This window comes from Malus domestica, chromosome 07, assembly GCF_042453785.1.
Source record: "Malus domestica chromosome 07, GDT2T_hap1".
Lineage (NCBI taxonomy): Eukaryota > Viridiplantae > Streptophyta > Magnoliopsida > Rosales > Rosaceae > Malus > Malus domestica.
Genome location: NC_091667.1, coordinates 31866971 through 31892613, shown reverse-complemented (window position 1 = coordinate 31892613; position 25643 = coordinate 31866971). Strand labels below are relative to the sequence as shown.

Below are 25643 nucleotides of genomic sequence, written 5' to 3'. Positions count from 1 at the left end.
CAATAGAGGTGGAGCTCTCGCATACATTGGAGCCGGCTTTCCGGTATTTTAAGTTTGGGAGGTCAACGGCAACATCCTAGCCAGCATTCCGGTAATCACAGATGACGGAAAGGTCAAAAGTGGGTTTACAGGAGCATTCAAGTTTGGAGAAACTGAGACAATACTAAGTAATGCACAGGAGGCTGCGTGCAAGGTTGTTCCGACACCCTTAGTAGCTGGGAAGTAATTACCATCAACATGGATGATGGCGTTTACACTGGTGTCAATACCTTCAACATGAAGTTCGACACCAACGAAGAAATGTCTTCTCATCCAATGCTCAGCGATATATTCTCGGAATTTCACAATATAGTTAAATGGCTACATTATTCTTCAGAAAATTTACATATTTTGTGTGTTTTATTACCAATCCTACATTCGATACCATTGAATTTACTGGTAAAAATACATTTCTGTAACGATCCTCCGATGGTAGATCTTCGTCTTTCTTCTTCAACCACTTTCTTCAGGGAATTGCTGATGTCACCCAATGCCTAAGCTACCGAAATATGAGGACGCGGATCCTGTGATCAGCAACACCCTCTGAGCAATGAGTAGTATTCATGCACAACCATTTGCTCCAATATATTGTCATATGTTCAGGAAGTGATTCAAGTTTGAAAAACACGAAATGCTAACCTTGTAAAATTCAGGAAGATTGTGAAGCATATACACCTCATTGACAGCTTGAATCTGCTTTGTTATCTGAAATCAATGGAAGTTGAAATATTACAGACTGATTGACAATGAAAGCTGATTCAACCATGTATTAATACGAAAACAGGTATGCTTCAAGTAACCATGTTTCGCTCCTCCAGGACATCAGAGTGGTGCAAGATTGCAATGGATGTGGAGGCTCACGAGCGTTGTTGCGACAGTCTACACCAAACATTAGACAAAAAACCTAACCTACCCAATCCAATCCTAACCTAAGCAGTCTGAAATACCAAATCCAATCTTACCCGGCATACCAAACGTGCTCTAAGTTCATAGGCTTACACGCAAATGACGGTATTTGGAACATAATTTATGCCAGGACAACACATGTTAGAAGCATGAGCATATCATACATCCATTATGTTTCGTTTGGACTTTTCATGATCTTTTACATTTTTACTTTTCAGGTAACAAGTGCATCGAAGACCAAACAATCTATAAGCAAGATATCGATATTTCAAAATCCCATGACCTTCGGCAAGTACTTGCTAAATCTTAAGTCCATAAACAACTCAAAACATTTTGAATTGCACCAAGAGAGAAAGCTAGCAATCATACCTCAGCTAACCCAGCAGCAATGACTTCGATCGACACAAAGGTCCGGGTCTGATCATCGTTAACAAAAACCTCCTACTTGCAAAAATCAATCCAATACCTGTTCCACAATAACCAAATGTGTTAAAAACCAAAAATGGACAAAATATCTGCAGGCTTAAACAATTATGTTAAATAACAGAACTAAATTCACGCAATGCACACAAGAGAAGGTAAATGCAACCATACCGCCTCTGAATCTGAAGCTTCTGCCGCAGCATTGTCACCAAGGAATTAATCTGGTGCACCCGAATCGGAACAGTTCTTCCGAGACTTATATGGAACTCTCTGCCTAAAGCAACTTGTTCAAGCTTATGCTCGTCCTTACGCAGAATGTCAAGCGGGACGTCAACGTCAACGGCGTGGAGACCAGGCACCAGAGAAGCAAGCTTGTTCAAAAACAAGGCCATCTCTTTCCTTGGTGCTGGTGGTATATAAACTGGAACCACACAATTAAACAAGCAAAATCTAAGTGCAAAGGGATCGCATTTGCTAATGGAGCTGAAAATTTCGAGAATTTTGATTACCTGGGATGTATACATGTACTGCGTAGTTCCCTTCGACGTGAGGAAAGTTCCGAACTCTGCTCGGCTGGGCGCTTGGGGAGAAGTCCAGAAATCCTTTAGAGGCAAAACATCAAACACTTGGTGGGCAACTCGGAAAAAGCCATCACAACAGAAAGTTAAAAGATAGAATATTTATGGGAATCAGAGGTTACCGAAGGAATTGGGCTGTCGAGAAGTGACAGAGGAGGTGGAGGCAGCGCAGTGGTCGATTCTTGAGAGTTTTTGAGCTCCGGAGGTGGCGGTGGAGGTGGAGCCGGCGACTCGGAGTCTGAGTCCGACGACGAGTCTCCGTACGAGGCAATCAGGGCCTCCATTTCTCTCTCGCGCTAAAAGCGAACCAGTACGTTGTTAACTTGGGAAATTGGAAGTAGAACTAGAAGACAGGAGATAATGGGCCTGACAATTGGGCCCACTAGGCCCAGGCCCAATTATTTCGAACAACTCGATTAGGAGGGAAAAAAACCAAAGGAAAAACGGACACATTTGGTCTTCTTCGCTCCTTCTTCTTTCTAGGGTTGCCTGGTCAGGCTGTCAGGCCAAATCTTCCGTCGGAATCTTCGAAGCAATGTCCAAGGAAAACATTCAGGCGTACGGAGGAGGCTTTCCACAAGGCTATAGATTCAATAGCCGCCGCAGTCCGCCGTGACCTTGCTCTGTTCCGCCATCACTTGACTCTTGGTGTCGGGGAAGTTTCCGATCCTACCCCAACGATTCAATCAATCAATCTCGATCATCCCGGACTTCAAGGAGACGACAATCCACCGAGAATTCCATCGCCAATTGAAGTCCATTCCGTTCCGCCGTTACTCTCATCTTCACCGTTGTTGCAAGCACTGGCAACTCCGCCCGTGAAGCCACACTCGAACAACTCTGATGCAGCTACAATTTTGCTTCCGGGATCGAAGACGATGACCTCTGCTCCGCGGCTACTCCATAAGCACTCGTTCTCTGATACTACGAAAAATGGACCTGAGGATTTTTGTGCATGGAACCTGTTTGATGAAATTCCAGACTCAAGTGGCTATGTTGTTCTCAATCGTGACATGTGCTACTGCAATGGCATTCGGGATAAGGGTGGAGGCTCCAAAATTAGGCCACTGGAAGATTGTCGAATGAGACTGGGAGAGAAGATTACACAGTCGGTTTACGATGACAACATTGGATATTTCATCAAGAAGAAACTTCATGTTTGGTATCAGCTACCTAGTGGGCTATGGGAGTTAGGAATGGTACGTGGACATGAGGTATTGCTTTTGTATGGTGTAATTGCATGCTATACTGGTCATAATGCGATTGTATATCATGTTTTTTTGAATGCTAAGTATGGCTGGGTTAATTGGTACCTTGTGGGTAAATTTGTGAAGAAGAATTTCTATGCATTGCATCTATTTGATGAAATGTCTAAGAGGCATAATATGGAGAATATGTCATTGAGTAGCAACCTGGAAGCTTTGGATATTGTTGTACTTGTTTGTCGTTCTTTGCCTAAAGATCTTGCAGCTAGTTTGACTGAGGAGAATGGGACTTTGGGTTATATCAATGCTATCAAGCAGTTCCTCTGCTTATCACTGTTACACAGATGTGCATTAACAGTCATGGCCATTTCCCAGCTTGACTATTCTATTCTCACCAGCTTGTTATCGAAATTGAATCCGGAATTATGTAATAGTGTTGATGTACACCTCGATACTGTTTTCTTTCCTAATTGCGTAGCGAATGACCAGATTTTCCAGCAACCGGGTTGGTGTCACACTCTCACTAATCCTTGTGACAATATATCTTCTCAAAGGGTTGTCTTCAATCAGAGGAATTATACAATATGGTTGATGGAGAGGCCCTGCATTCTCATCTCTTTCAAGGAGGATGGAACAACTACTACTTCAATCTTATTTTTCTTGGTTTATGGAATGCATTTCAAGGAGCAATGGAAATCTCGGACAACACCATATATGACTGTACCTGAGCAACATTGTGTAAGTCATTATGTTTTCTCTTATGTGATTGGTAAAAGATGGATGTTGGTAGAGCTGGAGTTGCATCATAAGAAAACCGGCAGACGTATTCAGATGCTCACTTTTGGTAGTGAAGAGGTAATAGTATTCAGGCCAAATCTAAGATTTGATGGTGCTAGTGTTTATGCATGGTTGTACGATTATGGACGTATCTGCAAAGTCAGTCATCAGCTTAAAGTAATTTTGTTAGACAATATGGTACACATCAATGTATTGGTTGCTGCTGGTGTTATTTCATTTGGTTGCTGTTGGTGTTATTTCTTTGCCTGTTCTTCAGAAAGGATGTCCAACATATTTGTCTTTGCATGGTTTTTGCATGTTTGTCTTACCGTGAGTGTAAGTTGGCAAAATGAGTTGTTTAAATTTTTGGAACTTGATACTATTGAGCCATCATATGAATTCAAATGCCAATTGTACACCTTAACAGAGGTGATGAAGGACATGGTTGAAGCTTTGGGTTTGCTCAGGTCCTTTAAATCTTCCATGCATAATATCGGTGTTGCTAATGACAGTTTAAAGTACAGTGATTTCAATGATTCAGAAAGAATTGCAAGTTTCAATATCCAATATAGACTGCTCCCATCCATCAGCTTATTTCAGGAGTTTTTTGACAATCCGACATTAGGTGGTCCTAGTTTCACTGAAAAAAACTATGAAATGTGCCTCCATGAGGGGAAGATGACTGAGAAAGACATCACTCCCATGGGTGGCTTCCCTCGGTTTGGTGTGATGAAGGATGGCTACATTCGGAGCAAGGAATGGTGTGTTGGACCTAAGAAGAGGATAGTTAATCTTAGGCAGTCTCTTATCAATCAGACCGCTCGTCTTGCTTTTGAGGATATCAGGCTCATAACCATCTCTAAGGTTATAATTCTTGGCAAGGGTCCAATTGCTTTAGTAGCTGCATTCGTTGAGAATGATCCTCTGGCAGGTTCCCTGGGAGTTGGCCCATTTTCTCCATTTGATGCTGCTGCATGCTTTTTGGCAACTAGCATGGAAGTTGAAATGATATCGTGGGTTGAAATTTATGAAGAGGCTACGGGTAACAAGTGCTCACTTACCAAGTTGTGGGGAGCTGCCATAACAAGTACAGGGGTGCTGTCAGGCTCATCTCCAAAAGTTGAGAGCTACATGCAGATTGTATTTGCAGTCCCTGCAGCTTCCCTTCTGTTGCAAGACTCCTAGTTTCTACTCGTTCAAATAAGTTTTTCAACTTTCAACCTTGAGGACAAGGTTGTTCTTCAAGGGGGAAGTATTGTTATGACCCAAATTATTACTGAGGTTTTATGCTTTAATTGATTTGTTAAGAATTGTTAAATATGCCAGCTGGCATTTTAAGAAGTAGAGTTTGTATAAAAGGAGTCCAGCTCCCTCAAATGTAGCAGATCAGATTTTACAAACAGAAATACAAAACCAAAAAAATATATTGGAGCCCTGCTCCCTTCTACTTCGTCTTCTCCATTTGTCATTTCTATTGCTGCTTGTAGGTTGAATAGGGTCCTGAGATCTGTGATCCTATCAAAAGAAACCGCATCTCTGGGAATTTCAGAGCCGCCAAGGCCCTCATTGATCGCAAACGCCCCCGCAACGACGCCGTTTTGACTGATCATCACCTCCCTCATACCAAGTAAGTCGTTCAGGAATCAAAGATTTCATCTTCTTACTACTTTTTTGGTACTCGGCTGTTTTCTTGATTCAATTTAAATCAATTCAATTGTGTTTTTCAAATTCCAGAATTTGTGGCGGAAATGGAATCCAAACGCCAGCTCAGCTCAATAGAGTTCACAGAACTCCTCTTGCCGAGCTACCGATGAACACACCGCCTCCGATTTCTACAAGCCGGACTGAATATGGCAGTGCGTCGTGTTCCGGGAGCTTAAGCGCTAGCCGGACTGAATCAAGCGTGTCAAAATCGGATTCTTTCACAATTCCAATCAAACAACCGCAGTTTCCGACTTCATTCGATTCTTTCTCTGCGTCTGGAATTCTCGAGGATGATGATTTCGATGAGAGTATTTTGCAGGAAATTGACGCTTTAATTGAGCAGAAACCGAGTGGGGACATTCAGCGTGATGATATTGGGAGTTGTGGTAGCGATGTTAATGCCGCATCAGCGCCACCTCTGAGTAGTGAAAACCAAACAGATTCTGTTAACCATGGATTGCCTAACATGCCGGATGAGTATTCGAAGTATTTGCTTTCTCTCAACGAAAGGCAGCGGGAGGCAGCTTGCAGCGATATTTCAGTACCTTTGATGATTGTTGCCGGCCCTGGAAGTGGAAAGACTTCAACGATGGTTGGGCGGGTTCTAATGCTGCTCAATGAGGTGTTGCCACTTTCCCTCTAACTTTTTCTTTCTTAATTGTCTGTTTCTCTACATTTCTTGTTTATGATCGAAATCTTATTCCTTTTTTTTTTGTGTTCTTAGGGCATGAGCGCGTCTAACATTCTAGCAATGACTTTCACTACAGCAGCAGCTTCCGAGATGAGAGATCGAATTGGATCTGTGACTGGGAAAGGAACGGCAAAACTACTAACAATCAGTACATTTCATTCATTTTCATTGCAACTTTGCCGATCACATGCTGAGAAGTAAGCTATTGATTCACCTCCCTTGATTTTGAACACCATACCTATGGTGGTATAGCTGAGTCTGTTATGTTGGCTTGTGTTTTAGACTTGAGCGCACACCAGAATTTTTTATATATGGACATGGGCAACAGAGAAGAGCAGTCATTGAAGCTGTGCGGTTATCAGAAGATGAAAAGAGTAAAACGAATCTTAATGTTGCTATAGATGGGGAAGAGTAATGGCGTAACATCTCCACATCATTTTAAGGATCCATCAAAGAAATGGCTAAAGTTCGTGACACAGGTTAGTCATGAATACCAAATTTAATGTTCAGATTATAGTGGATTAAGAACAACATTCATTCGATTTAAAAAATATTAGCTACAATCAAGCTAGAATATATTAGCTACACAGGTTAGTCTTGAATTCTAAATTTATTTATGTTTCAGTTATCATTTCAGTTAACTCCGCCTATGTTCTTACATTGCCGGTCCCAAGCCCGGATAAAGGAGGAGGGGGAGGGCGTCAGGTAGTCGACAGCCGGCACTCCATGATCACGTCGAATCCTTATGAAAATGAATCCAGAACGAAATCGCGCTAAATCTAGGGCGTCACCCGTAAGTGGCGCGCTGTGTGGCCCGAGCACAGTGATAAGTGAGCAAGGGTCGCTGTATCTCCATCAGCATCCGGATGCAGTGTTAAATGAGCAAGGGGGCCATAGAAACTTCTTTTCGAACGATTCCACTCAAAGTTGTTTGGGAGCGTATGATACGCTTTTTCCAAGTAGTTGTAGCTTTGAAGAAGATGAAACATAGAAAAGCAATAGGCCCAAACGATATACCAATCGAAGTGTGGAAAGTTTTGGAAGAGACAGGTATAACATGGCTCACTGACCTTTTCAATAGGATTTTGAAAACGAAGAAGATGCCAAATGAGTGGCGAACGAGCATTTTGGTGCCTATCTACAAGAATAAGGGCGACGTACAAAATTACATGAACTATAGGGGTATTAAGTTAATGAGTCATACAATGAAGCTCTGAGAGAGAGTCATTGAGCATAGATTGAGGCAAGAGACACGGGTTTCGGACAACCAATTCGGGTTCATGCCAGGGCGCTCAACCATGGAGGCAATCTATCTCTTACGAAGATTGATGGAAAGATATAGAGATGGGAAAAAGGATTTACACATGGTCTTTATAGATTTGGAAAAAGCGTATGATAGGGTCCCAAGAGACATTCTTTGGAGGATTTTAGAGAAGAAAGGAGTACGAGTAGCATATATCCAAGCTATAAAAGATATGTATGAAGGAGCAAAGACTGCTGTAAGAACTCATGAAAGACAAACCGAAAGCTTTCCCATAACTGTAGGATTACATCAAGGCTCATCCTTAAGTCCTTACCTTTTTGCGTTGGTAATGGATGAGTTAACAGGACATATTCAAGATGATATTCTTTGGTGTATGCTTTTCGCAGACGATATAGTGTTGATAGATGAAACTCAGGAAGGGGTAAATGCAAAGCTTAACCTTTGGAGAGAAGCGTTGGAATCTAAAGGTCTTCGCCTAAGCCGATCAAAGACAGAATATATGGAGTGCAAGTTCAGTGCAAATGGAGGCCAAAACGAGTTAGGGGTGAGGATCGGAGATCAAGAAATACCAAAGAGCGATCGTTTTCGTTACCTAGGATCTATCTTGCAAAAGAACGGAGAATTAGATGGAGATATCAACCATAGAATACAAGCTGGATGGATGAAGTGGAAGAGTGCATTCGGCGTGTTATGTGACCGCCGTATGCCACTGAAGCTCAAGGGAAAATTTTATAGGACTGCAATAAGGCCGGCGATGCTGTATGGCACAGAATGTTGGGCGGTGAAACATCAACACGTACACAAAATGGGTGTAGCGGAGATGAGGATGCTTCGTTGGATGTGTGAGCACACGAGAAAGGATAAGATTAGGAATGAGGATATCCGGGGTAAAGTAGGAGTAGCCGAAATTGAAGGAAAGATGAGAGAAAATCGGTTATGGTGGTTTGGACATGTGCAAAGAAGGCCTACTGACGCTCCGATTAGAAGATGCGACTATGGGACAGAGGTTCAGGGCCGAAGTGGTAGAGGAAGACCTAGGAAAACTTTGGAAGAGACTCTAAGAAAAGACTTAAGAGTACTTGGATCTAACGAAGGACATGACACGGGACCGAGCACAATGGCGTTCTAAGATTCATATAGCCGATCCCACTCAGTGACTTGGATTTTTCAAGTCTCCAACCGAGAAGTTTTCCTCACTCGGGAAATTAAAGGAACACTACCTCAACCTACATGCTCCACTCACAAAGCTTCAACATACAAGCTTCAACAAAAGAAAATTCAAAGAACTTAGCGAAGAAGGCTTTGGTGTATTTAACACAATATGTTGAAATGAAGGAAAACTTATTTATTGATATCCCTGATAGGCTACAAATATGTACATATACATGAGTCAAAATAAACAAACTAGAGGGAGCCTTCACAAAGGTTGCTTAGGACAAGTCTCGCAGTCGGTAGAGCCCCAGAAAGAGAAGGCACCGGAGGGGGATCATTCGGAGCCTCAGTACTGGATAGAACCCTAGAAGGAGGAGGCATCAGAGGTTGATCATTTGGAGCTTCATTACGCGGTACCGCCCCAGAAGACGAAGGCAATAAATGCCTTTGGAACAAACCCACAAATCTTTGATGATCAAGTAAAACCTGACCATCAGATTCCTTCATCTGGTCAAGCTTCCTCTTCATGTTTGTAGCATAGTCATGTGCGAGCCGGTGCAACTGTTTATTCTCATGCTTGAGCCCTCTAATCTCCTGTTTGAGACTCATCACTTCAGCCGCCAATGATTCAACTTAACGGGTTCGAGCAAATAGGCGTTGGGCCATATTAGACACAGAACCTGCACACTGAACACTGAGAGCCAGAGAATCCTTAACAGCTAACTCATCAGATCGTTTGGAAAGTAGTCTGTTATCTTTGGGAGTGAGAAGGTTCCTGGCCACCACCGCAGCGGTCATATTATTCTTTATCACGGAATCCCCAACGGTAAGAGGACCAGTAGGGGAGACGAAGGATGGGCGCCATATGTTGTCTGGAGAAGGCGGGGCTGCCTCTTCAACAAGGTTCAAGTCAAAACGACGGTCGGAGGGGCTAGACATTTTCAAAGGTGTTGAAGAGAGAAGAGGTCGGACAAATCAAGATCTTAGAAGTGCAAGAATGGAGCTTCTACTGGTGGAGATTCAAGTGTGCTTTGGAACTTAATGTCAGCCCCTATAAAAATCTGCACTCGACGGAGCTTCAGAAATCGAAGAGGCGTCTGCTCAAAAATCGAAGAGGCGTTTGCTTTCTCAAAAGCTGAGCTGCTCAGAGACCACGAGGGTTGATCTCAGAAATCGAAGAGAAGTTTGCTTTCTCAAAAGCTGGGCTGTTCAAAGACCACGAAGGCCGATCTCAGAAATCAAAGAGACGCTTGCTTTCTCAAAAGATGGGCTGCTCAGAGACCACGAGGGCCGATCTCAGAAATCGAAGAGGCACCTACTTTTCCAGCCTTGTCAGCACCTATTACACGCACACTCAGCTTTGTGGAAATTATGGGCATTTTGTCGAAGACTTCTGGTGAAGTAGAAAGCACATGAATCTTACTGTTCAATCACCCACTTCCCACACGCAACAGTAGCGCATGGGTACCACAGATAACTTTGCCAAAGTTCTCTGCCAAAGTTGAGCACGTGAAGCTTGCAGCTCCCACTACATCGTTCTGACCAAGAAGGGTAAAAGAATAGCAAAGAAACAGCACTAACAAAGTTTAGACACATAAATTTTGAAGGTCTAGCTACCATATTATTACCCATAAGGGTAAAGGAACAGTACCATTGCTGGATAATTGGAAATTCCCTGTGTGTCAACCTCTGTGCTTCATGGCAAGGTAGACTAGCAAACTTGTCCAACCTTTACTCTCAGAGACCACGAGGGTTGATCTCAGAAATCGAAGAGGCGTTTTCTTTCTCAAAAGTTGGGATGCTCAAAGACCACGAAGGCCGATCTCAGAAATCGAAGAGGCACTTGCTTTCTCAAAAGCTGGGCTGCTCAGAGACCATGAGGGCCGATCTCAGAAATCGAAGAGGCACCTACTTTTCCAGCCTTGTCAGCACCTGTCACACGCACACTCAGCTTTGCGGAAATTATGGGCATTCTGGTGAAGTAGAAAGCACATGAATCTTACTGTTCAATCACCCACTTCCCACACGCAACAGTAGCTCATGGGTACCACAGATAACTTTGCCAAAGTTCTCTGCCAAAGTTGAGCACGTGAAGCTTGCAGCTCCCACTACATCGCTTTGACCAAGAAGGGTAAAAGAATAGCAAAGAAACAACACTAACAAAGTTTAGACGCATAAATTTTGAAGGTCTAGCTACCATATTATTACCCACAAGGGTAAAGGAATAGTACCACTGCTGGATAATTGGAAAGTCCCTGTGTGTCAACCTCTGTGCTTCGTGGCAAGGTAGACTAGCAAACATGCCCAACCTTTACTCACATTCGAGAAAACACTCCCAACAAGATTACAAGATTGCTTGCTCCAAAATCGAACAGGCACCGTCTTCCGAATCTCGAGAGCCAGACTCCCAACATGACTACTTTCTCAAAAATCGAAGAGAGGGTAAAGGAACAGTACCATTGCTGGATAATTGGAAAGTCCCTGTGTGTCAACCTCTATGCTTCGTGGCAAGGTAGACTAACAAACATGCCCAACCTTTACTCACATTCGAGAAAACACTCCCAACAAGATTGCTTGCTCCAAAATCGAAGAGGCACCGTCCTCCGAATCTCGAGAGCCAGACTCCCAACATGATTACTTTCTCAAAAATCGAAGAGACCGCTCTTCGAATCTCGAGAGCCAGACCCCCAGCATGATTGCTTTCTCAAAAATCGAAGTGACATCGTTCTCCGAATCTCGAGAGCCAGATCCCCGATAGGATTGCTTGTTCGAAAACCGAAGAGGCACAATTTTCCCAACTTCAAGAGCCGGATCTCCTTGGATAAAGCTTGTCTGTAATCTTCACATGCAACATCAGCTTTCCAGATACCACAGACAACTTTTTCAAAGTGCTCTGACAAAGTTAAAACATGTGAAGCTGGCAGCTCCAACTACCGTGCTATGACCAAGCAGGTTAAAGGAATAGCATTACTACTTGTTGTTAGGGAGACTCCTATATATGTCGACCTCCATCCCCAACGGACAGGCAGACCTGCAAAAATGCTCAACCCTTCCTCATATCTGAGAGGGCATTCCCAACGAAGCCTTTCGAAATATTCAGCTTTCTTTCCCCCCGATAATACCTCTGCAAACAAGCTATACTAGAGCAAGAATATCTCATATCATCAGGGTTAAAAAGCAAGAGTATCCCATATCATGCTTTTTCCCTGTCTTTTCCTTTGACCTTGTTCTTACCTGCAAGACAAGGAGAAAGAGAGCAATCAATCAGCACTTGGAATCAAGCTTCCAGCTAGGAACTGATTGCCTGGAACCCCTTACCTGATTACTTACCTGGCATTGCTCTCGAGTACTCATCTTCAACATCTTATGCTTCCAGGGAAGATATCGCATCTGCCTGAGGAACAGATAGGGCAAGTGAGAAGGATACAAGGAAGCATGTGGAGACAAGCGTAACAGCACACGTGCCGATACATCCATTACTCTGTCAAAAGCAAAAGTATCCTATATCAGCAGGGTCGAACGTACTCTAGATTTGATGGACTTGTTTTGACCCTCAAATTCTTCAGTCGGCCTTATACTCTGGAGGAAACCAGAAAACCCTCCAGCTCAGTTCAAGAATAAGCCTGTGGAAAGTTACTTCTTCAAAAGCAAAAGTATCCCATATCATCTTTTCTCATTTTTCTTCTCTTTATCCTTCATGCTGCCTGCAAGATAGGGAGAATGTGAACAATCAGCCGGAGCTCTGATTGCTTACCTTGTCTGTCACCTCTTTCAGCAGATCCCCTAGCTCGGCGACTTGGGGGACTCCTACTACATGGTTTGTATCGCGCTTGACCAAGCCTGAAACTACAAGTAAGCTTCAAGTGAAATTGATACATTACCTTCTGCATCTCCACCAGTTAAAGATACCACCTCTGGATGGAGGAAGAGTACTTCCAGAGAAGATGCCACATCTACCTATGAGACAGATAAGGCGAGTCAAGACGATACCACACTCCGATACTTAGAAGTTTCGTGATTACGAGATCATTCTCCCACAATATTTCCTAATGTCATTTGTACTAAATTATTCACTTGTACTCACTAAAGGAGAGCTTGAACCTATGTACTTGTGTAAACCCTCCACAATTAATGAGAACTCTATTCCGTGGACGTAGCCAATCTGGGTGAACCACGTACATCTTGTGTTTGCTTTCCTATCACTATCCATTCCACACTAATGACCGGAGCAATCTAGCGAAGATCACAAAAAGCGACCGTTTCCGCTACCTAGGATCTATCTTGCAAGAGAACGGAGAATTAAATGGAGATCTCAACCATAGAGTACAAGCTGGATGGATGAAGTGTAAGAGTGCATCCGGCGTGTTGTGTGACCGTCGTAGGCCACTGAAGCTCAAGGGAAAATTTTATAGGACGGCAATAAGGCCAGCGATGTTGTATGGCACAGAATGTTGGGCGGTGAAGCATCAACACGTACACAAAATGGGTGTAGCGGAGATGAGGATGCTTCGTGGGATGTGTGGGCACACGAGAAAGGATAAGATTGGGAATGAGGATATCCGAGGTAAAGTAGTAGTAGCCGAAATTGAAGGAAAGATGAGAGAAAATCGGTTCCGGTGATTTGGACATGTGCAAAGAAGGCCTACTGACGCTCCGGTTCGAAGATGTGACTACGGGACAGAGGTTCAAGGCCGAAGGGGTAGAGGAAGACCTAGGAAAACTTTGGAAGAGACTCTAAGAAAAGACTTAGAGTACTTGGATCTAACGGAGGACATGACACAAAACCGAGCGCAATGGCGTTCTAGGATTCATATAGCCGACCCCACTTAGTGGGAAAAGGCTTTGTTGTTGTTTTTGTTGTTGTTCAGTTATCATTTCAGTTCTAGAATTTCAGTTATCATTTCAGTTCTCTGAAACTATTGCTTATGAGTTTTAGATCTCAATCTGAATCAGGGTGAAATTCTTAGGAATCGTGCAACGCTTTGGACTACCATGACTTAATTAGCTGCTAAGTGATTTTCCTGAAGGTCTCTATCATCTAAGTATATTAAATTGATTTATCTAGTTTTACAAGTAATGCTAAATGTTGATACATGGTGTTCTCTTAATTAGTGTCGGAGGAGTGCCAGGAGTCATGGAAAGCTATTGTAATAGACGAGTTTCAAGACACAAGTGCTATGCAGTATAGTCTTTTGCGGATTCTCGCCTCTCATAACCACATAACCATTGTTGGTGATGATGATCAGGCATGTTGTTGATTTATTATGGAAATCCAATCTTATTGCTCCCTCTCTCCCTCTCTCTCTCTCTCAGCTCATTCTAATCCAGCCCTTATCTGTTCTAAATCAAATAACATATATCCTGCTGCAGTCCATTTTCAGTTTCAACGGGGCGGACAGTTCTGGATTTGATTCTTTTTGTAAAGATTTTTCAAATTACAAAGAGGTTCCTTCGCACTTAACTGCTATGTTTATCTTATGTCATTCAGTGTCTTTTTTCATTATATATAGTATAGAACAAATATATTGTATAATTACAGGAAAGTAAGTTTTATTTTATGGGGTTCTGTGGGATTTGACATAACTTTATGGTTCAGATTAGGCTTAATAAAAACTATCGGTCCACACGCTATATTGTGGAAGCTGCATCTTCTGTTATAAAAAACAATAAGAAGTGATGCCAACTAAAGAATGTTGACACCGACAATTCTTCTGGGTCTAATGTACCTAATCTTTCCTTGCTCCAACAAGTACAATTTGATGTCATTTTTCAGTCTTTTTAGTTAGTGACACTGGTTTTACTGGCAAAATGTAGGTAATTATCAAGGAAAGTCACAATGAGGATGCATAATGCGCCTTTGTTGTCGACAAGATCCTGGAGACTGCATCTAACTGTCAGAAGCAGGGTGCTCCTATGGAAATATAGCAATCCTTTACCGGAGGCAGGTCAAGCTTGCTTGCCCTAGTGCTAATGTGAATGAGGTGAATCATATAAGACATTTTGGTCACATTTTCTTTTGTATTTTATACTACAGGTATCAGGAAAAGTCTTCCAGACAGCCTTGCGTGAAACGAAAATACCATTTAATGTTCATGGAGTGGCAGTTTATAGGAAGAAGGTAGTTAGCACTTGTCCAGATTATGAAAACCTATCTTCTCAGTTGTATGTATCTAATTTTTCCAATATTGTTGTGCATAAGGTGGTTTTTGCTACGTAGAACTTAAAGTTATAAACACCTGAATTTTGGCATCACTGGTCCTTTTCATTGTTTTTTGTGCTTGCTTTTCCATTCCCTTTTGGCCAGCTATTCTATCTAAGATTTTGCTACATTACGGTTTCTGGTACACTCTGTGATCTTGTTGATGTAGCATGTTTCTTATGGCAGGTAGTTAGAGCCATTGTTGCTATGATTAAAATGACTTTGCCTGGTTGTGATGATGGATCATATAGGCAAGTCTTCAAGGGTCTACTTCCTTTTGAGAAAGAGGAAAAGAAGAAGGTACACGTTCAATGGCAATGATGAATGAGCATCATATTTAATGTTCTTTTCGGCATTAAAGTTGTATATTCTTGCTATCCATTTAATCTTATTTTTTACACACTCAGCCTTTAGGCTCACATCTCTGGATATCACTGTCTTTCTCTCTCTCTCTCTCTCTCTCTCTCTCTCTCTCTTCAGGTGATCGATTATATTGACAAAATCTCAACTCACAGAAAATGCAGCTTCATATCAGCCGCTTGTGACATCTTTAGTGCAAAAATTTCTGGTACCTTGAAGAGGTCTGTATGACAAGATGCCTTAACATTACATTTTTGCATGGTTAACTCAAGATATACTCATGTTTCTTTCTTATTTGGTATTACAAGCATTTAAGATCTTTTGGATATGTACTGATTGGTCTCTTTACTTGATACTAGGACTCAGCTTACCCAAGGACGCAAGGTGCTGTTAACACTAGAGATGATTTCAAAACTTGTTCTCAGGGTAAATATATTTGGTAAATTGTAGCACCTCTTACGCATTGCTTATTGGCATGATGTAGTAGTAGTAGTTTATGATTCTCAGTGGATAAAAAGGATATATTTTCAAATTTTTGGCGAAGTGAAATTCTGTCTACTTTGGTGATTTTTTTAGTTTGATTTAAGTTCTCTAATTGTTGGAACTCTGTATACTTTTTATGCCTTCTTGTTATTAGAAGGAAGAGTATCTCTTTTGCTCCCTTGCATTATTCTTGATTAGTCAATATTAATCCAAAATGTTTTAGTTTTTGTTAGATCTGTGTTTCCAAAGAGGTCAGGGTTGTTCTGTGGAATACCTGTCTTTACTTAGTTGTGAATCTCTACGGTAGTCTTACTTATCAATGCACACAGGAACAATCGATTTCAGCTTTCATAACCTCTGTTGCGAATATGGTACCACATGTTTGTCTTCCATTTCTCCAGAGTTGATATGTCATTTTTGAATCAAATTGCTTTTAATCATCTTTGAGGATGAGGATCACCATTCCGTAACATTTTCTTTGTTTCATGCTTATATTCAATGTTTCTTAATAATTTATCGTTTGACTTTCAATTTTTAGAAGTACCTTCTTGAGCAACGTGCAGTTGTTGATGTAGATGGAGGAAAACTGCTGAATGAAGACAGTGACGTGGGATCTGTAAGAGCCTCAACGATTTCATCTCCCTCTTTGGAAGAATGTCCCAACAGCTTCGACTGGCTCCAGCCCTTTTTAAATCTTTCAGTTTAATTTATGTTGTACTGGAAAAAAGCACATTTTGAGTGTTCATGGGCAGTCGGCACCAAAAAACCAGGACCACCTCTGGTGATCTAATGTCCTAGTGGATAGGTGTTAGGTTTCTACCCGTGTCTCGAGTTCAAAAGTCCATCTTCCATAATTCAATAGTTTCGAACTCTCTCCTTAATAATAGAAATTTTCTTTTTAACAACAATGTATGCAAAGAATTTGTGTAATTTAAAAAAAAATGATGAAATGTTAGAAAGCATTGGTCAGAGAAAAGTTCTTATAGAAAAAACCTTCAGAAAATTTGGAAAAAATGAAAGAAATCCTCGTTCATTCAATTATTATGTTTTGATTGATTCTTTGTGCGCATAATGTGGTTATCTGATTTGTGGGGAATGGTGATGCTCACCGCTGAACTCGTTCGGTGTTTTTATTTTCTGAAGGTGTTTATCCACTAATTTGTCATAATCTATGAACTCGTTCGGTGTTTTTATTTTCTGAAGGTTATTCACTAAGTTTGAAAGAAATTATTATGTTTTTATTTCGTCATAATCTATCAACTCGTTCGGTGTTGCTCAATACAAAAAGTTTTACGGTTAAGAGTTTTCATCCAGGTTTGAATCGTGGCACCGGAATACCATTTATAAGAGAATTATTTAAAAAAAAAATTGTTTTACAAATTACATCTACCCATTTAAAAATCGATTTTATATAAGTCAATTTTGGTTTTTAAATTTCTGATATATAAATTTCTTAACCATTTATTTATTTATGAAAAGGACATGGATTCCTAATTTTGTTTTACTACCCGATTTAAAATCGATTTAATATTAGTCAATTCTAGCTCTTAATTTTCTAATATATACATTTCTTAACCATTTATTTGTTTATGAAAATTGAAAAGGACATGAATTCCAGTATTCTAAGAATTGTCATTGTTTAAAATATCAATAACGGTGAAAATATTAAAATATGTTACGAATGTCAAACAAAATCTGATATATTTAAGTTTGAGAGCCTGTCTCTAAACCAAAAGTCAGCGGTGAGCATCACCTTTCCCCACAAATCAGATAACCACATTATGTGCACTAATTGTTTATCCAATATGCGCAATGCATAACGTAAGGAGAACATTTAAATGGTTTATTTTGTCATAATCTGTAATACCCTGAAAATTTAAATATATGAATATGTGAAGAAAAATCGACAATAAATCAATTTATGGTTATGAAAGAAAAAAAAATTGTGAACTTTTAAAGTTTTGTTTCCGGAAATTTTATAATTTACGTAGTAAAATTTATCGTTAAGTAGAAAAGAAGAAAATGCCCTAACTAGTTTGACGTAATTATACAAGGATGTATTTTATCCTCATATATTTTATCGGATTTCTTGATATATTTGGATAAAGGATGGCCCTACGAACATGTAGACGAAAACCGTTCATGAAACGGAGTTATAACGAAGAAGTTATTAACAATTGAAGTTAGGAGTAAAATGGTCATTTGACCAATATCTAAAAGGCTCCAGATTTGCTGGAGCAAGGATCTGAGAAGCCACGTGTGTGGCTGTGATGGAAAGGGAAGGAGAGAAGGCGAGAGACACGGACCAACCAGAGGGGGAGGTAGGGAGGGAAAGGAGAGAAGGGAACCAGACCTTCCTTCAACCCGCCGACCCGACCTGACCATTGTTTTTTATTCCGACCATCGTTGATGATGGGAACGGTGCCAAAAATAACCCTCCCTTCGATACCAATTGATACCTTCACCAATTCCATCCCAATTTCGATGGAAATATGCTTTAATTTAGTGAAACCTACATTGGTGGGTGCGATGGGTCCGTTTCTGCGATCTCCCGTTTGTGAAGCCACCACCATTGACTACCACCATGGTTAGACTCCTTGTGAACCCAGGAACATCTACCAAGCCTTGTTTGGGGCGGCGGGGCACGGGAGATGACTAATTGAGGACACCCAAATTCTAGGGTTCAGACGGAATTGAGTGAAATTGGGGCTTTTCTTGGCCGAATTGGACTTCGTCCCAAGTATGAAAGTTGTTCCTATAATTGAACTCTACAACCCTATAAAATTTGGTAATTTGTAGAGTTTGTCGGAAATTGGGGTTTCCGATCACTGGAGATCGCCACCCGTGGTGGCGCGTGGCCAGTGGGCCGACGCTGCCTTTTAATACTAATTTAGACAATTTAAATCCATAATTGGTAATCATTTGATGTGATTCGATTGTGAAAGCTAATGTTGAATATTTCCAATTCTAGAATATTTTCAGAAACGGCTATAAGAATGGATTTAAACGGATTTATGAACTACGAAAGCCTTGATCCCGCTAAAGGGTATGTAGGCAGTCTAACAAGAGTTAGATGTAGCCTTAATAATTGAGATTTAATCTTTAGTTGGGAAGTTGTTTTAAGAGTAGAAGTTGGTGACAAATTATGAAAATTTAATCGTATGTTTTGGTAAGTTAATTATGGGTTATAGTTTTTGTGAGGGATTAAGAAAATTAAATAAGGAATCGTGATTATTGGTTGTAATGTAAATAAAAAATTTAATTTAGGCTTATCATTGGAATTATTTTATGAAAATAAATATTTCGGGCGCGGGGCGTTACATAATCTATCAACTCATCTGATGTTGCTCACTACAAAAAGTCTTACGGTTAAGAGTTTTCATCCAGGTTCGAATCCTGGCACCAGAATACCATTTTTAAGAGAATTGTTTTTTAAACATTTTTGTTTTACAAATTACATCTACCCAATTAAAAATCGATTTTATATAAGTCAATTCTGGCTTTTAAATTTATGATATATAAATTTTGTAACCATTTATTTATTTATGAAAAGGACACAGATTCCTAATTTTGTTTTACTACCCGATTTAAAATCGATTTAATATTAGTTAAATCTGGCTCTTAATTTTCTAATATATACATTTCTTAACCATTTATTTGTTTATGAAAATGACATGAATTCCAGTATTCTAAGAATTGTCATTGTTTAAAATATCAATATTGATGAAAATAAGGGAACACTACCTTAACCTACATGATCCACTCACAAAGTTTCAACATACAAGCTTCAACAAAAGAAAATTCAAAGAACTTAGCGAAGAAGGCTTTGGTGTATTTAACACAATATGTTGAAATGAAGGAAAGCTTATTTATTGATATCCCCGATAAGCTACACATACATATACATGAGTCAAAATAAACAAACAAGAGGGAGCCTTCACAAAGGTTGCTTAGGAGAAGTCTCAGCAGTCGGTAGAGCCCCAGAAAGAGAAGGCACCGGAGGGGGATCATTCGGAGCCTCAGTACTGGACAGAACCCTAGAAGGAGGAGGCATCAGAGGTTGATCATTTAGAGCTTCATTACGCGATACAGCCCCAGAAGACGAAGGCAATAAATGCCTTTGGAACAAACCCACAAATCTCTGATGATCAAGTAAAACCTGACCATCAGATTCCTTCATCTGGTCAAGCTTCATCTTCATGTTTGTAGCATAGTCATGTGCGAGCCGGTGCAACTGTTTATTCTCATGCTTGAGCCCTCTAATCTCCTGTTTGAGACTCATCACTTCAGCCGCCAATGATTCAACTTGACGGGTTCGAGCAAATAGGTGTTGGGCCATATTAGACACAGAACTTGCATACTGAACACTGAGAGCCAGAGAATCCTTAACAGCTAACTCATCAGACCGTTTGGAAAGTAGTCTGTTATCTTTGGGAGTGAGAAGGTTCCTGGCCACCACCGCAACGGTCATATCATTCTTCATCACGGAATCCCCAACGGTAAGAGGACCAGTAGGGGAGACGAAGGATGGGCGCCATATGTTGTCTTGAGAAGGCGGGGCTGCATCTTCAACAAGGTTCAAGTCAAAACGACGGTCGGAGGGGCCAGACATTTTCAAAGGTGTTGAAGAGAGAAGAAGTCGGACAAATCAAGATCTTAGAAGTACAAGAATGGAGCTTCTACTGGTGGAGATTCAAGTGTGCTTTGGAACTTAATGCCAGCCCCTATAAAAATATACACTCGACGGAGCTTCAAAAATCGAAGAGGCGTTTGCTTTCTCAAAAGCTGGGCTGCTCAGAGACCACGAGGGTTGATCTCAGAAATCGAAGAGGCGTTTGCTTTTTCAAAAGCTGGGCTGCTCAAAGACCACGAAGGCTGATCTCAGAAATCGAAGAGGCGCTTGCTTTCTCAAAAGCTGGGCTGCTCAGAGACCACGAGGGCCGATCTCAGAAATCGAAGAGGCACCTACCTTTCCAACCTTGTCAGCACCTGTCACATGCACACTCAGCTTTGCGAAAATTATGGGCATTCTGTCGAAGACTTCTGGTGAAGTAGAAAGCACATGAATCTTACTGTTCAATCACCCATTTCCCACACGCAACAGTAGCTCATGGGTACCACAGATAACTTTGCCAAAGTTCTCTGCCAAAGTTGAGCACGTGAAGCTTGCAGCTCCCACTACATCGCTCTGACCAAGAAGGGTAAAAGAATAGCAAAGAAATAGTACTAACAAAGTTTAGACACATAAATTTTGAAGGTCTAGCTACCATATTATTACCCATAAGGGTAAAGGAACAGTACCACTGCTGGATAATTGGAAAGTCCCTGTGTGTCAACCTCTGTGCTTCGTGGCAAGGTAGACTAGCAAACATGCCCAACCTTTACTCACATTTGAGAAAACACTCCCAATAAGATTGCTTGCTCCAAAATCGAAGAGGCACCGTCCTCCGAATCTCGAGAGCCAGACTCCCAACATGACTACTTTCTCAAAAATCGAAGAGACACCGCTCTCCGAATGTGTCAACCTATGTGCTTCATGGCAAGGTAGACTAGCAAACATGCCCAACCTTTACTCTCAGAGACCACGAGGGTTGATCTCAGAAACCGAAGAGGCGTTTGCTTTCTCAAAAGCTGGGTTGCTCAAAGACCACGAAGGCCGATCTCAGAAATCGAAGAGGCGCTTGCTTTCTCAAAAGCTGGGCTGCTCAGAGACCATGAGGGTCGATCTCAGAAATCAAAGAGGCACCTACTTTTCCAGCCTTGTCAGCACCTGTCACACGCACACTCAGCTTTGCGGAAATTATGGGCATTATGTCGAAGACTTCTGGTGAAGTAGAAGGCACATGAATCTTACTGTTCAATCACCCACTTCCCACACGCAACAGTAGCTCATGGGTACCACAGATAACTTTACCAAAGTTCTCTGCCAAAGTTGAGCACGTGAAGCTTGCAGCTCCCACTACATCGCTCTGACCAAGAAGGGTAAAAGAATAGCAAAGAAACAACACTAACAAAGTTTAGACACATAAATTTTGAAGGTCTAGCTACCATATTATTACCCACGAGGGTAAAGGAACAGTACCACTGCTGGATAATTGGAAAGTCCCTGTGTGTCAACCTCTGTGCTTCGTGGCAAGGTAGACTAGCAAACATGCCCAACCTTTACTCACATTCGAGAAAACACTCCCAACAAGATTACAAGATTGCTTGCTCCAAAATCGAAGAGGCACCGTCCTCCGAATCTCGAGAGCCAGACTCCCAACATGCCTACTTTCTCAAAAATCGAAAAGAGGGTAAAGGAACAGTACCATTGCTGGATAATTGGAAAGTCCCTGTGTGTCAACCTCTGTGCTTCGTGGCAAGGTAGACTAGCAAACATGCCCAACCTTTACTCACATTCGAGAAAACATTCTCAACAAGATTGCTTGCTCCAAAATCGAAGAGGCACCGTCCTCCGAATCTCGAGAGCCAGACTCCCAACATGATTACTTTCTCAAAAATCGAAGAGACACCGCTCTCCGAATCTCGAGAGCTAGACCCCCAGCATGATTGCTTTCTCAAAAATCGAAGAGGCATCGTTCTCCAAATCTCGAGAGCCAGATCCCCGATAGGATTGCTTGTTCGAAAACCGAAAAGGCACCATTTTCCCAACTTCAAGAACCAAATCTCCTTGGGTAAAGCTTGTCTGTAATCTTCACACGCAACATCAGCTTTCCAGATACCACAGACCACTTTTTCAAAGTGCTCTGACAGAGTTAAAACATGTGAAGCTGGCAGCTCCAACTATCGTGCTATGACCAAGCAGGGTAAAGGAATAACATTACTACTTGTTATTAGGGAGACTCCTATATATGTCGACCTCCATCCCCAACGGACAGGCAGACCTGCAAAAATGCTCAACCCTTTCTCATATCTGAGAGGGCACTCCCAACGAAGCCTTTCGAAATATTCAGCTTTCTTTCCCCCCGATAATACCTCTACAAACAAGCTATACTAGAGCAAGAATATCTCATATCATCAGGGTTAAAAGCAAGAGTATCCCATATCATGCTTTTTCCCTGTCTTTTCCTTTGGCCTTGTTCTTACCTGCAAGACAAGGAGAAAGTGAGCAATCAGTCAGCACTTGGAATCAAGCTTCCAGCTAGGAACTGACTGCCTGGAACCCCTTACCTGATTACTTACCTGGCATTGCTCTCGAGTACTCATCTTTAACATCTTATGCTTCCAGGGAAGATACCGCATTTGCCTGAGGAACAGATAGGGCAAGTGAGAAGGATACAAGGAAGCATGTGGAGACAAGCGTAACAGCACACGTGCCGATACATCCATTACTCTGTCAAAAGCAAAAGTATCCCATATCAGCAGGGTCGAACGTACTCTAGATTTGATGGACTTGTTTTGACCCTCAAATTCTTCAGTCGGCCTTATACTCTGGAGGAAACCAGAAAACCCTCCAGTTCAGTTCAAGAATAAGCCTGTGGAAAGTTACTTCTTCAAAAGCAAAAGTATCCCATATCATCTCTTCTCATTTTTCTTCTCTTTATCCTTCATGCTGCCTGCAAAATAGGGAGAATGTGAACAATCAGCCGGAGTTCTGATTGCTTACCTTGTCTGTCACCTCTTTCAGCAAATCCCCTAGCTCGGCGACTTGGGGGACTCCTACTACATGGTTTGTATCGCGCTTGACCAAGCCTGAAACTACAAGTAAGCTTCAAGTGAAATTGATACATTACCTTATGCATCTCCACCAGTTAAAGATACCACCCATGGATGGAGGAAGAGTACTTCCAGAGAAGATGCCACATCTACCTATGAGACAGATAAGGCAAGTCAAGACGATACCACACTCCGATACTTAGAAGTTTCATGATTACGAGATCATTCTCCCACAATATTTCATAATGTCATTTGTACTAAATCATTCACTTGTACTCACTAAAGGAGAGCTTGAACCTATGTACTTGTGTAAACCCTTCACAATTAATGAGAACTCCTCTATTCCGTGGATGTAGCCAATCTGGGTGAACCACGTACATCTTGTGTTTGCTTTCCTATCTCTATCCATTTATATACTTATCCACGCTAATGACCGGAGTAATCTAGCGAAGATCACAAAAAGCGACCGTTTTCGCTACCTAGGATCTATCTTGCAAGAGAACGGAGAATTAGATGGAGATCTCAACCATAGAATACAAGCTGGATGGATGAAGTGTAAGAGTGCATCCGGCGTGTTGTGTGACCGTCGTAAGCCACTGAAGCTCAAGGGAAAATTTTATAGGACGACAATAAGGCCAGCGATGTTGTATGGCACAGAATGTTGGGCGGTGAAACATCAACACGTACACAAAATGGGTGTAGTGGAGATGAGGATGCTTCGTGGGATGTGTGGGCACACGAGAAAGGATAAGATTGGGAATGAGGATATCCGAGGTAAAGTAGGAGTAGCCGAAATTGAAGGAAAGATGAGAGAAAATCGGTTCCGGTGATTTGGACATGTGCAAAGAAGGCCTATTGACGCTCCGGTTCGAAGATGTGACTACGAGACAGAGGTTCAAGGCCGAAGGAGTAGAGGAAGACCTAGGAAAACTTTAGAAGAGACTCTAAGAAAAGACTTAGAGTACTTGGATCTAACAGAGGACATGACACAAAACCGAGCGCAATGGCGTTCTAGGATTCATATAGCCGACCCCACTTAGTGGGAAAAGACTTTGTTGTTGTTGTTGTTGTTGTGGTGAAAATATTAAAATATGTTACGAATGTCAAACAAAATCTGATATATTTAACTTTGAGAGCCTGTCAGTAAACCAAAAGTCAGCGGTGAGCATCACCATTCCCCACAAATCAGATAACCACATTATGTGCACTAATTGTTTATCCAGTATGCGCACTGCATAACGTAAGGAGTACATTTAAATGGTTTATTTCATCATAGTCTATCAACTAGTCCAGTGTTGCTCACTACAAAAAGTCTTACGGTTAAGAGTTTTCATCCAGGTTTAAATCCTGGCACCAGAATACCATTTTCAAGAGAAATTTTTTTTTATAAACATTTTTGTTTTACAAATTACATCTACCCAATTAAAAATTGATTTTATATAAGTCAATTCTGGCTTTTAAATTTCTGAACCATTTCAATCTAAGAATAATGCATTATTAATAGTGGAATAGCTTAATCACTTCACTACTAAGAAGTCATTGTTATAATCTATTGGATAGTCTTTGTCCTTTCTTGTTCGTTTATTTCCTCTTTTCCTCTCTTGTTCATTGCACCTTCCCGGCTGGCGGTATGTCTTTTCTCAAGTCTATATGCAAACATTATTATATTATAAACTTTTGATTTTTGTGGACTGAAGGAGCTTGACTTGGGTTTAGGTATTCCAGTACCATCCGTTAGTCAACACAGATACAACCACTGCCATTTTTTCATACATATATGTCCCCCATACACTTATACTAAGTGTAGCTTATACTGAAGTCACCATTTACGGTGGGGCTATTGATATCATAGACAAGAACCACTAGAACTTGGAGTTGACTGAAGCAACGACGAAACTAGAAATTGTCAGGAGAGGCGCAAAATTTATAAGGGTAAAAGGTTCCAAAAAATGTAGACTTCCAAATTCTTTTAGATATTAGACAATATTATTGTGTAATGGTTGTTGACATGCTACTTCTCAAATGCTTCCACGTTTCAAACTAAAATAATGCATTATCGATAGTTAAATAGTTGTAACCATCGCTAAGAAGTCATTGTTATAATCTATTTGATAGTCTTTGTCATTTCATGTTTGTTTCTTTCCTCTTTTCCTCTCTTCCTCTCTCTTTCACTGCACCTTCCTGGCCTGCGGTATGTCGTTTCTCT

At 41.2% G+C, this 25643-nt stretch overlaps 1 protein-coding gene and 1 pseudogene across 5 annotated transcripts; one reads left to right on the top strand and one right to left on the bottom strand.

Annotated features, from left to right (window-relative positions):
• Positions 1-305: 305 nt before the first annotated feature.
• On the bottom strand, positions 306-2257 carry LOC103410259 (uncharacterized; annotated as a pseudogene).
• A 3157-nt stretch (positions 2258-5414) lies between these two features.
• LOC114825907 (ATP-dependent DNA helicase SRS2-like protein At4g25120) lies at positions 5415-16822 on the top strand. 5 transcript variants are annotated; one of them, XM_070825432.1, is made up of 9 exons: positions 6660-6802; positions 13852-13985; positions 14110-14184; positions 14554-14684; positions 14774-14857; positions 15125-15238; positions 15419-15519; positions 15658-15724; positions 16357-16822. In XM_070825432.1, the coding sequence occupies exons 1-4, from the start codon at positions 6781-6783 to the stop codon at positions 14587-14589; spliced, it is 267 nt and encodes an 88-aa protein (XP_070681533.1). In that variant the 5' UTR covers positions 6660-6780; the 3' UTR covers positions 14590-14684; positions 14774-14857; positions 15125-15238; positions 15419-15519; positions 15658-15724; positions 16357-16822. The 5 variants fall into 5 exon arrangements, with proteins under 5 accessions (XP_070681530.1, XP_070681531.1, XP_070681533.1 ...); XM_070825429.1 differs by lacking the exons at positions 14110-14184; positions 14554-14684; positions 14774-14857; ... (2 more) ...; positions 15658-15724; positions 16357-16822 and adding exons at positions 5415-5555; positions 5663-6254; positions 6357-6520; positions 13693-13766 and having other exon boundaries at positions 6606-6802; positions 13852-13987; XM_029104953.2 differs by lacking the exons at positions 6660-6802; positions 13852-13985; positions 14110-14184 and having other exon boundaries at positions 14542-14684; positions 16320-16822.
• Positions 16823-25643: the final 8821 nt, after the last annotated feature.

Bases quoted from the DNA above. Each gene is read 5' to 3' on its own strand.
- LOC114825907 (XM_070825430.1), top strand. From the start codon at position 5,739: ATGAACACACCGCCTCCGATTTCTACAAGCCGGACTGAATATGGCAGT. The intron at 6,255-6,356 runs GTGTTGCCACTT...TTGTGTTCTTAG, and splicing joins TTCTAATGCTGCTCAATGAG to GGCATGAGCGCGTCTAACAT. The intron at 6,521-6,605 runs GTAAGCTATTGA...CTTGTGTTTTAG, and splicing joins TGCCGATCACATGCTGAGAA to ACTTGAGCGCACACCAGAAT.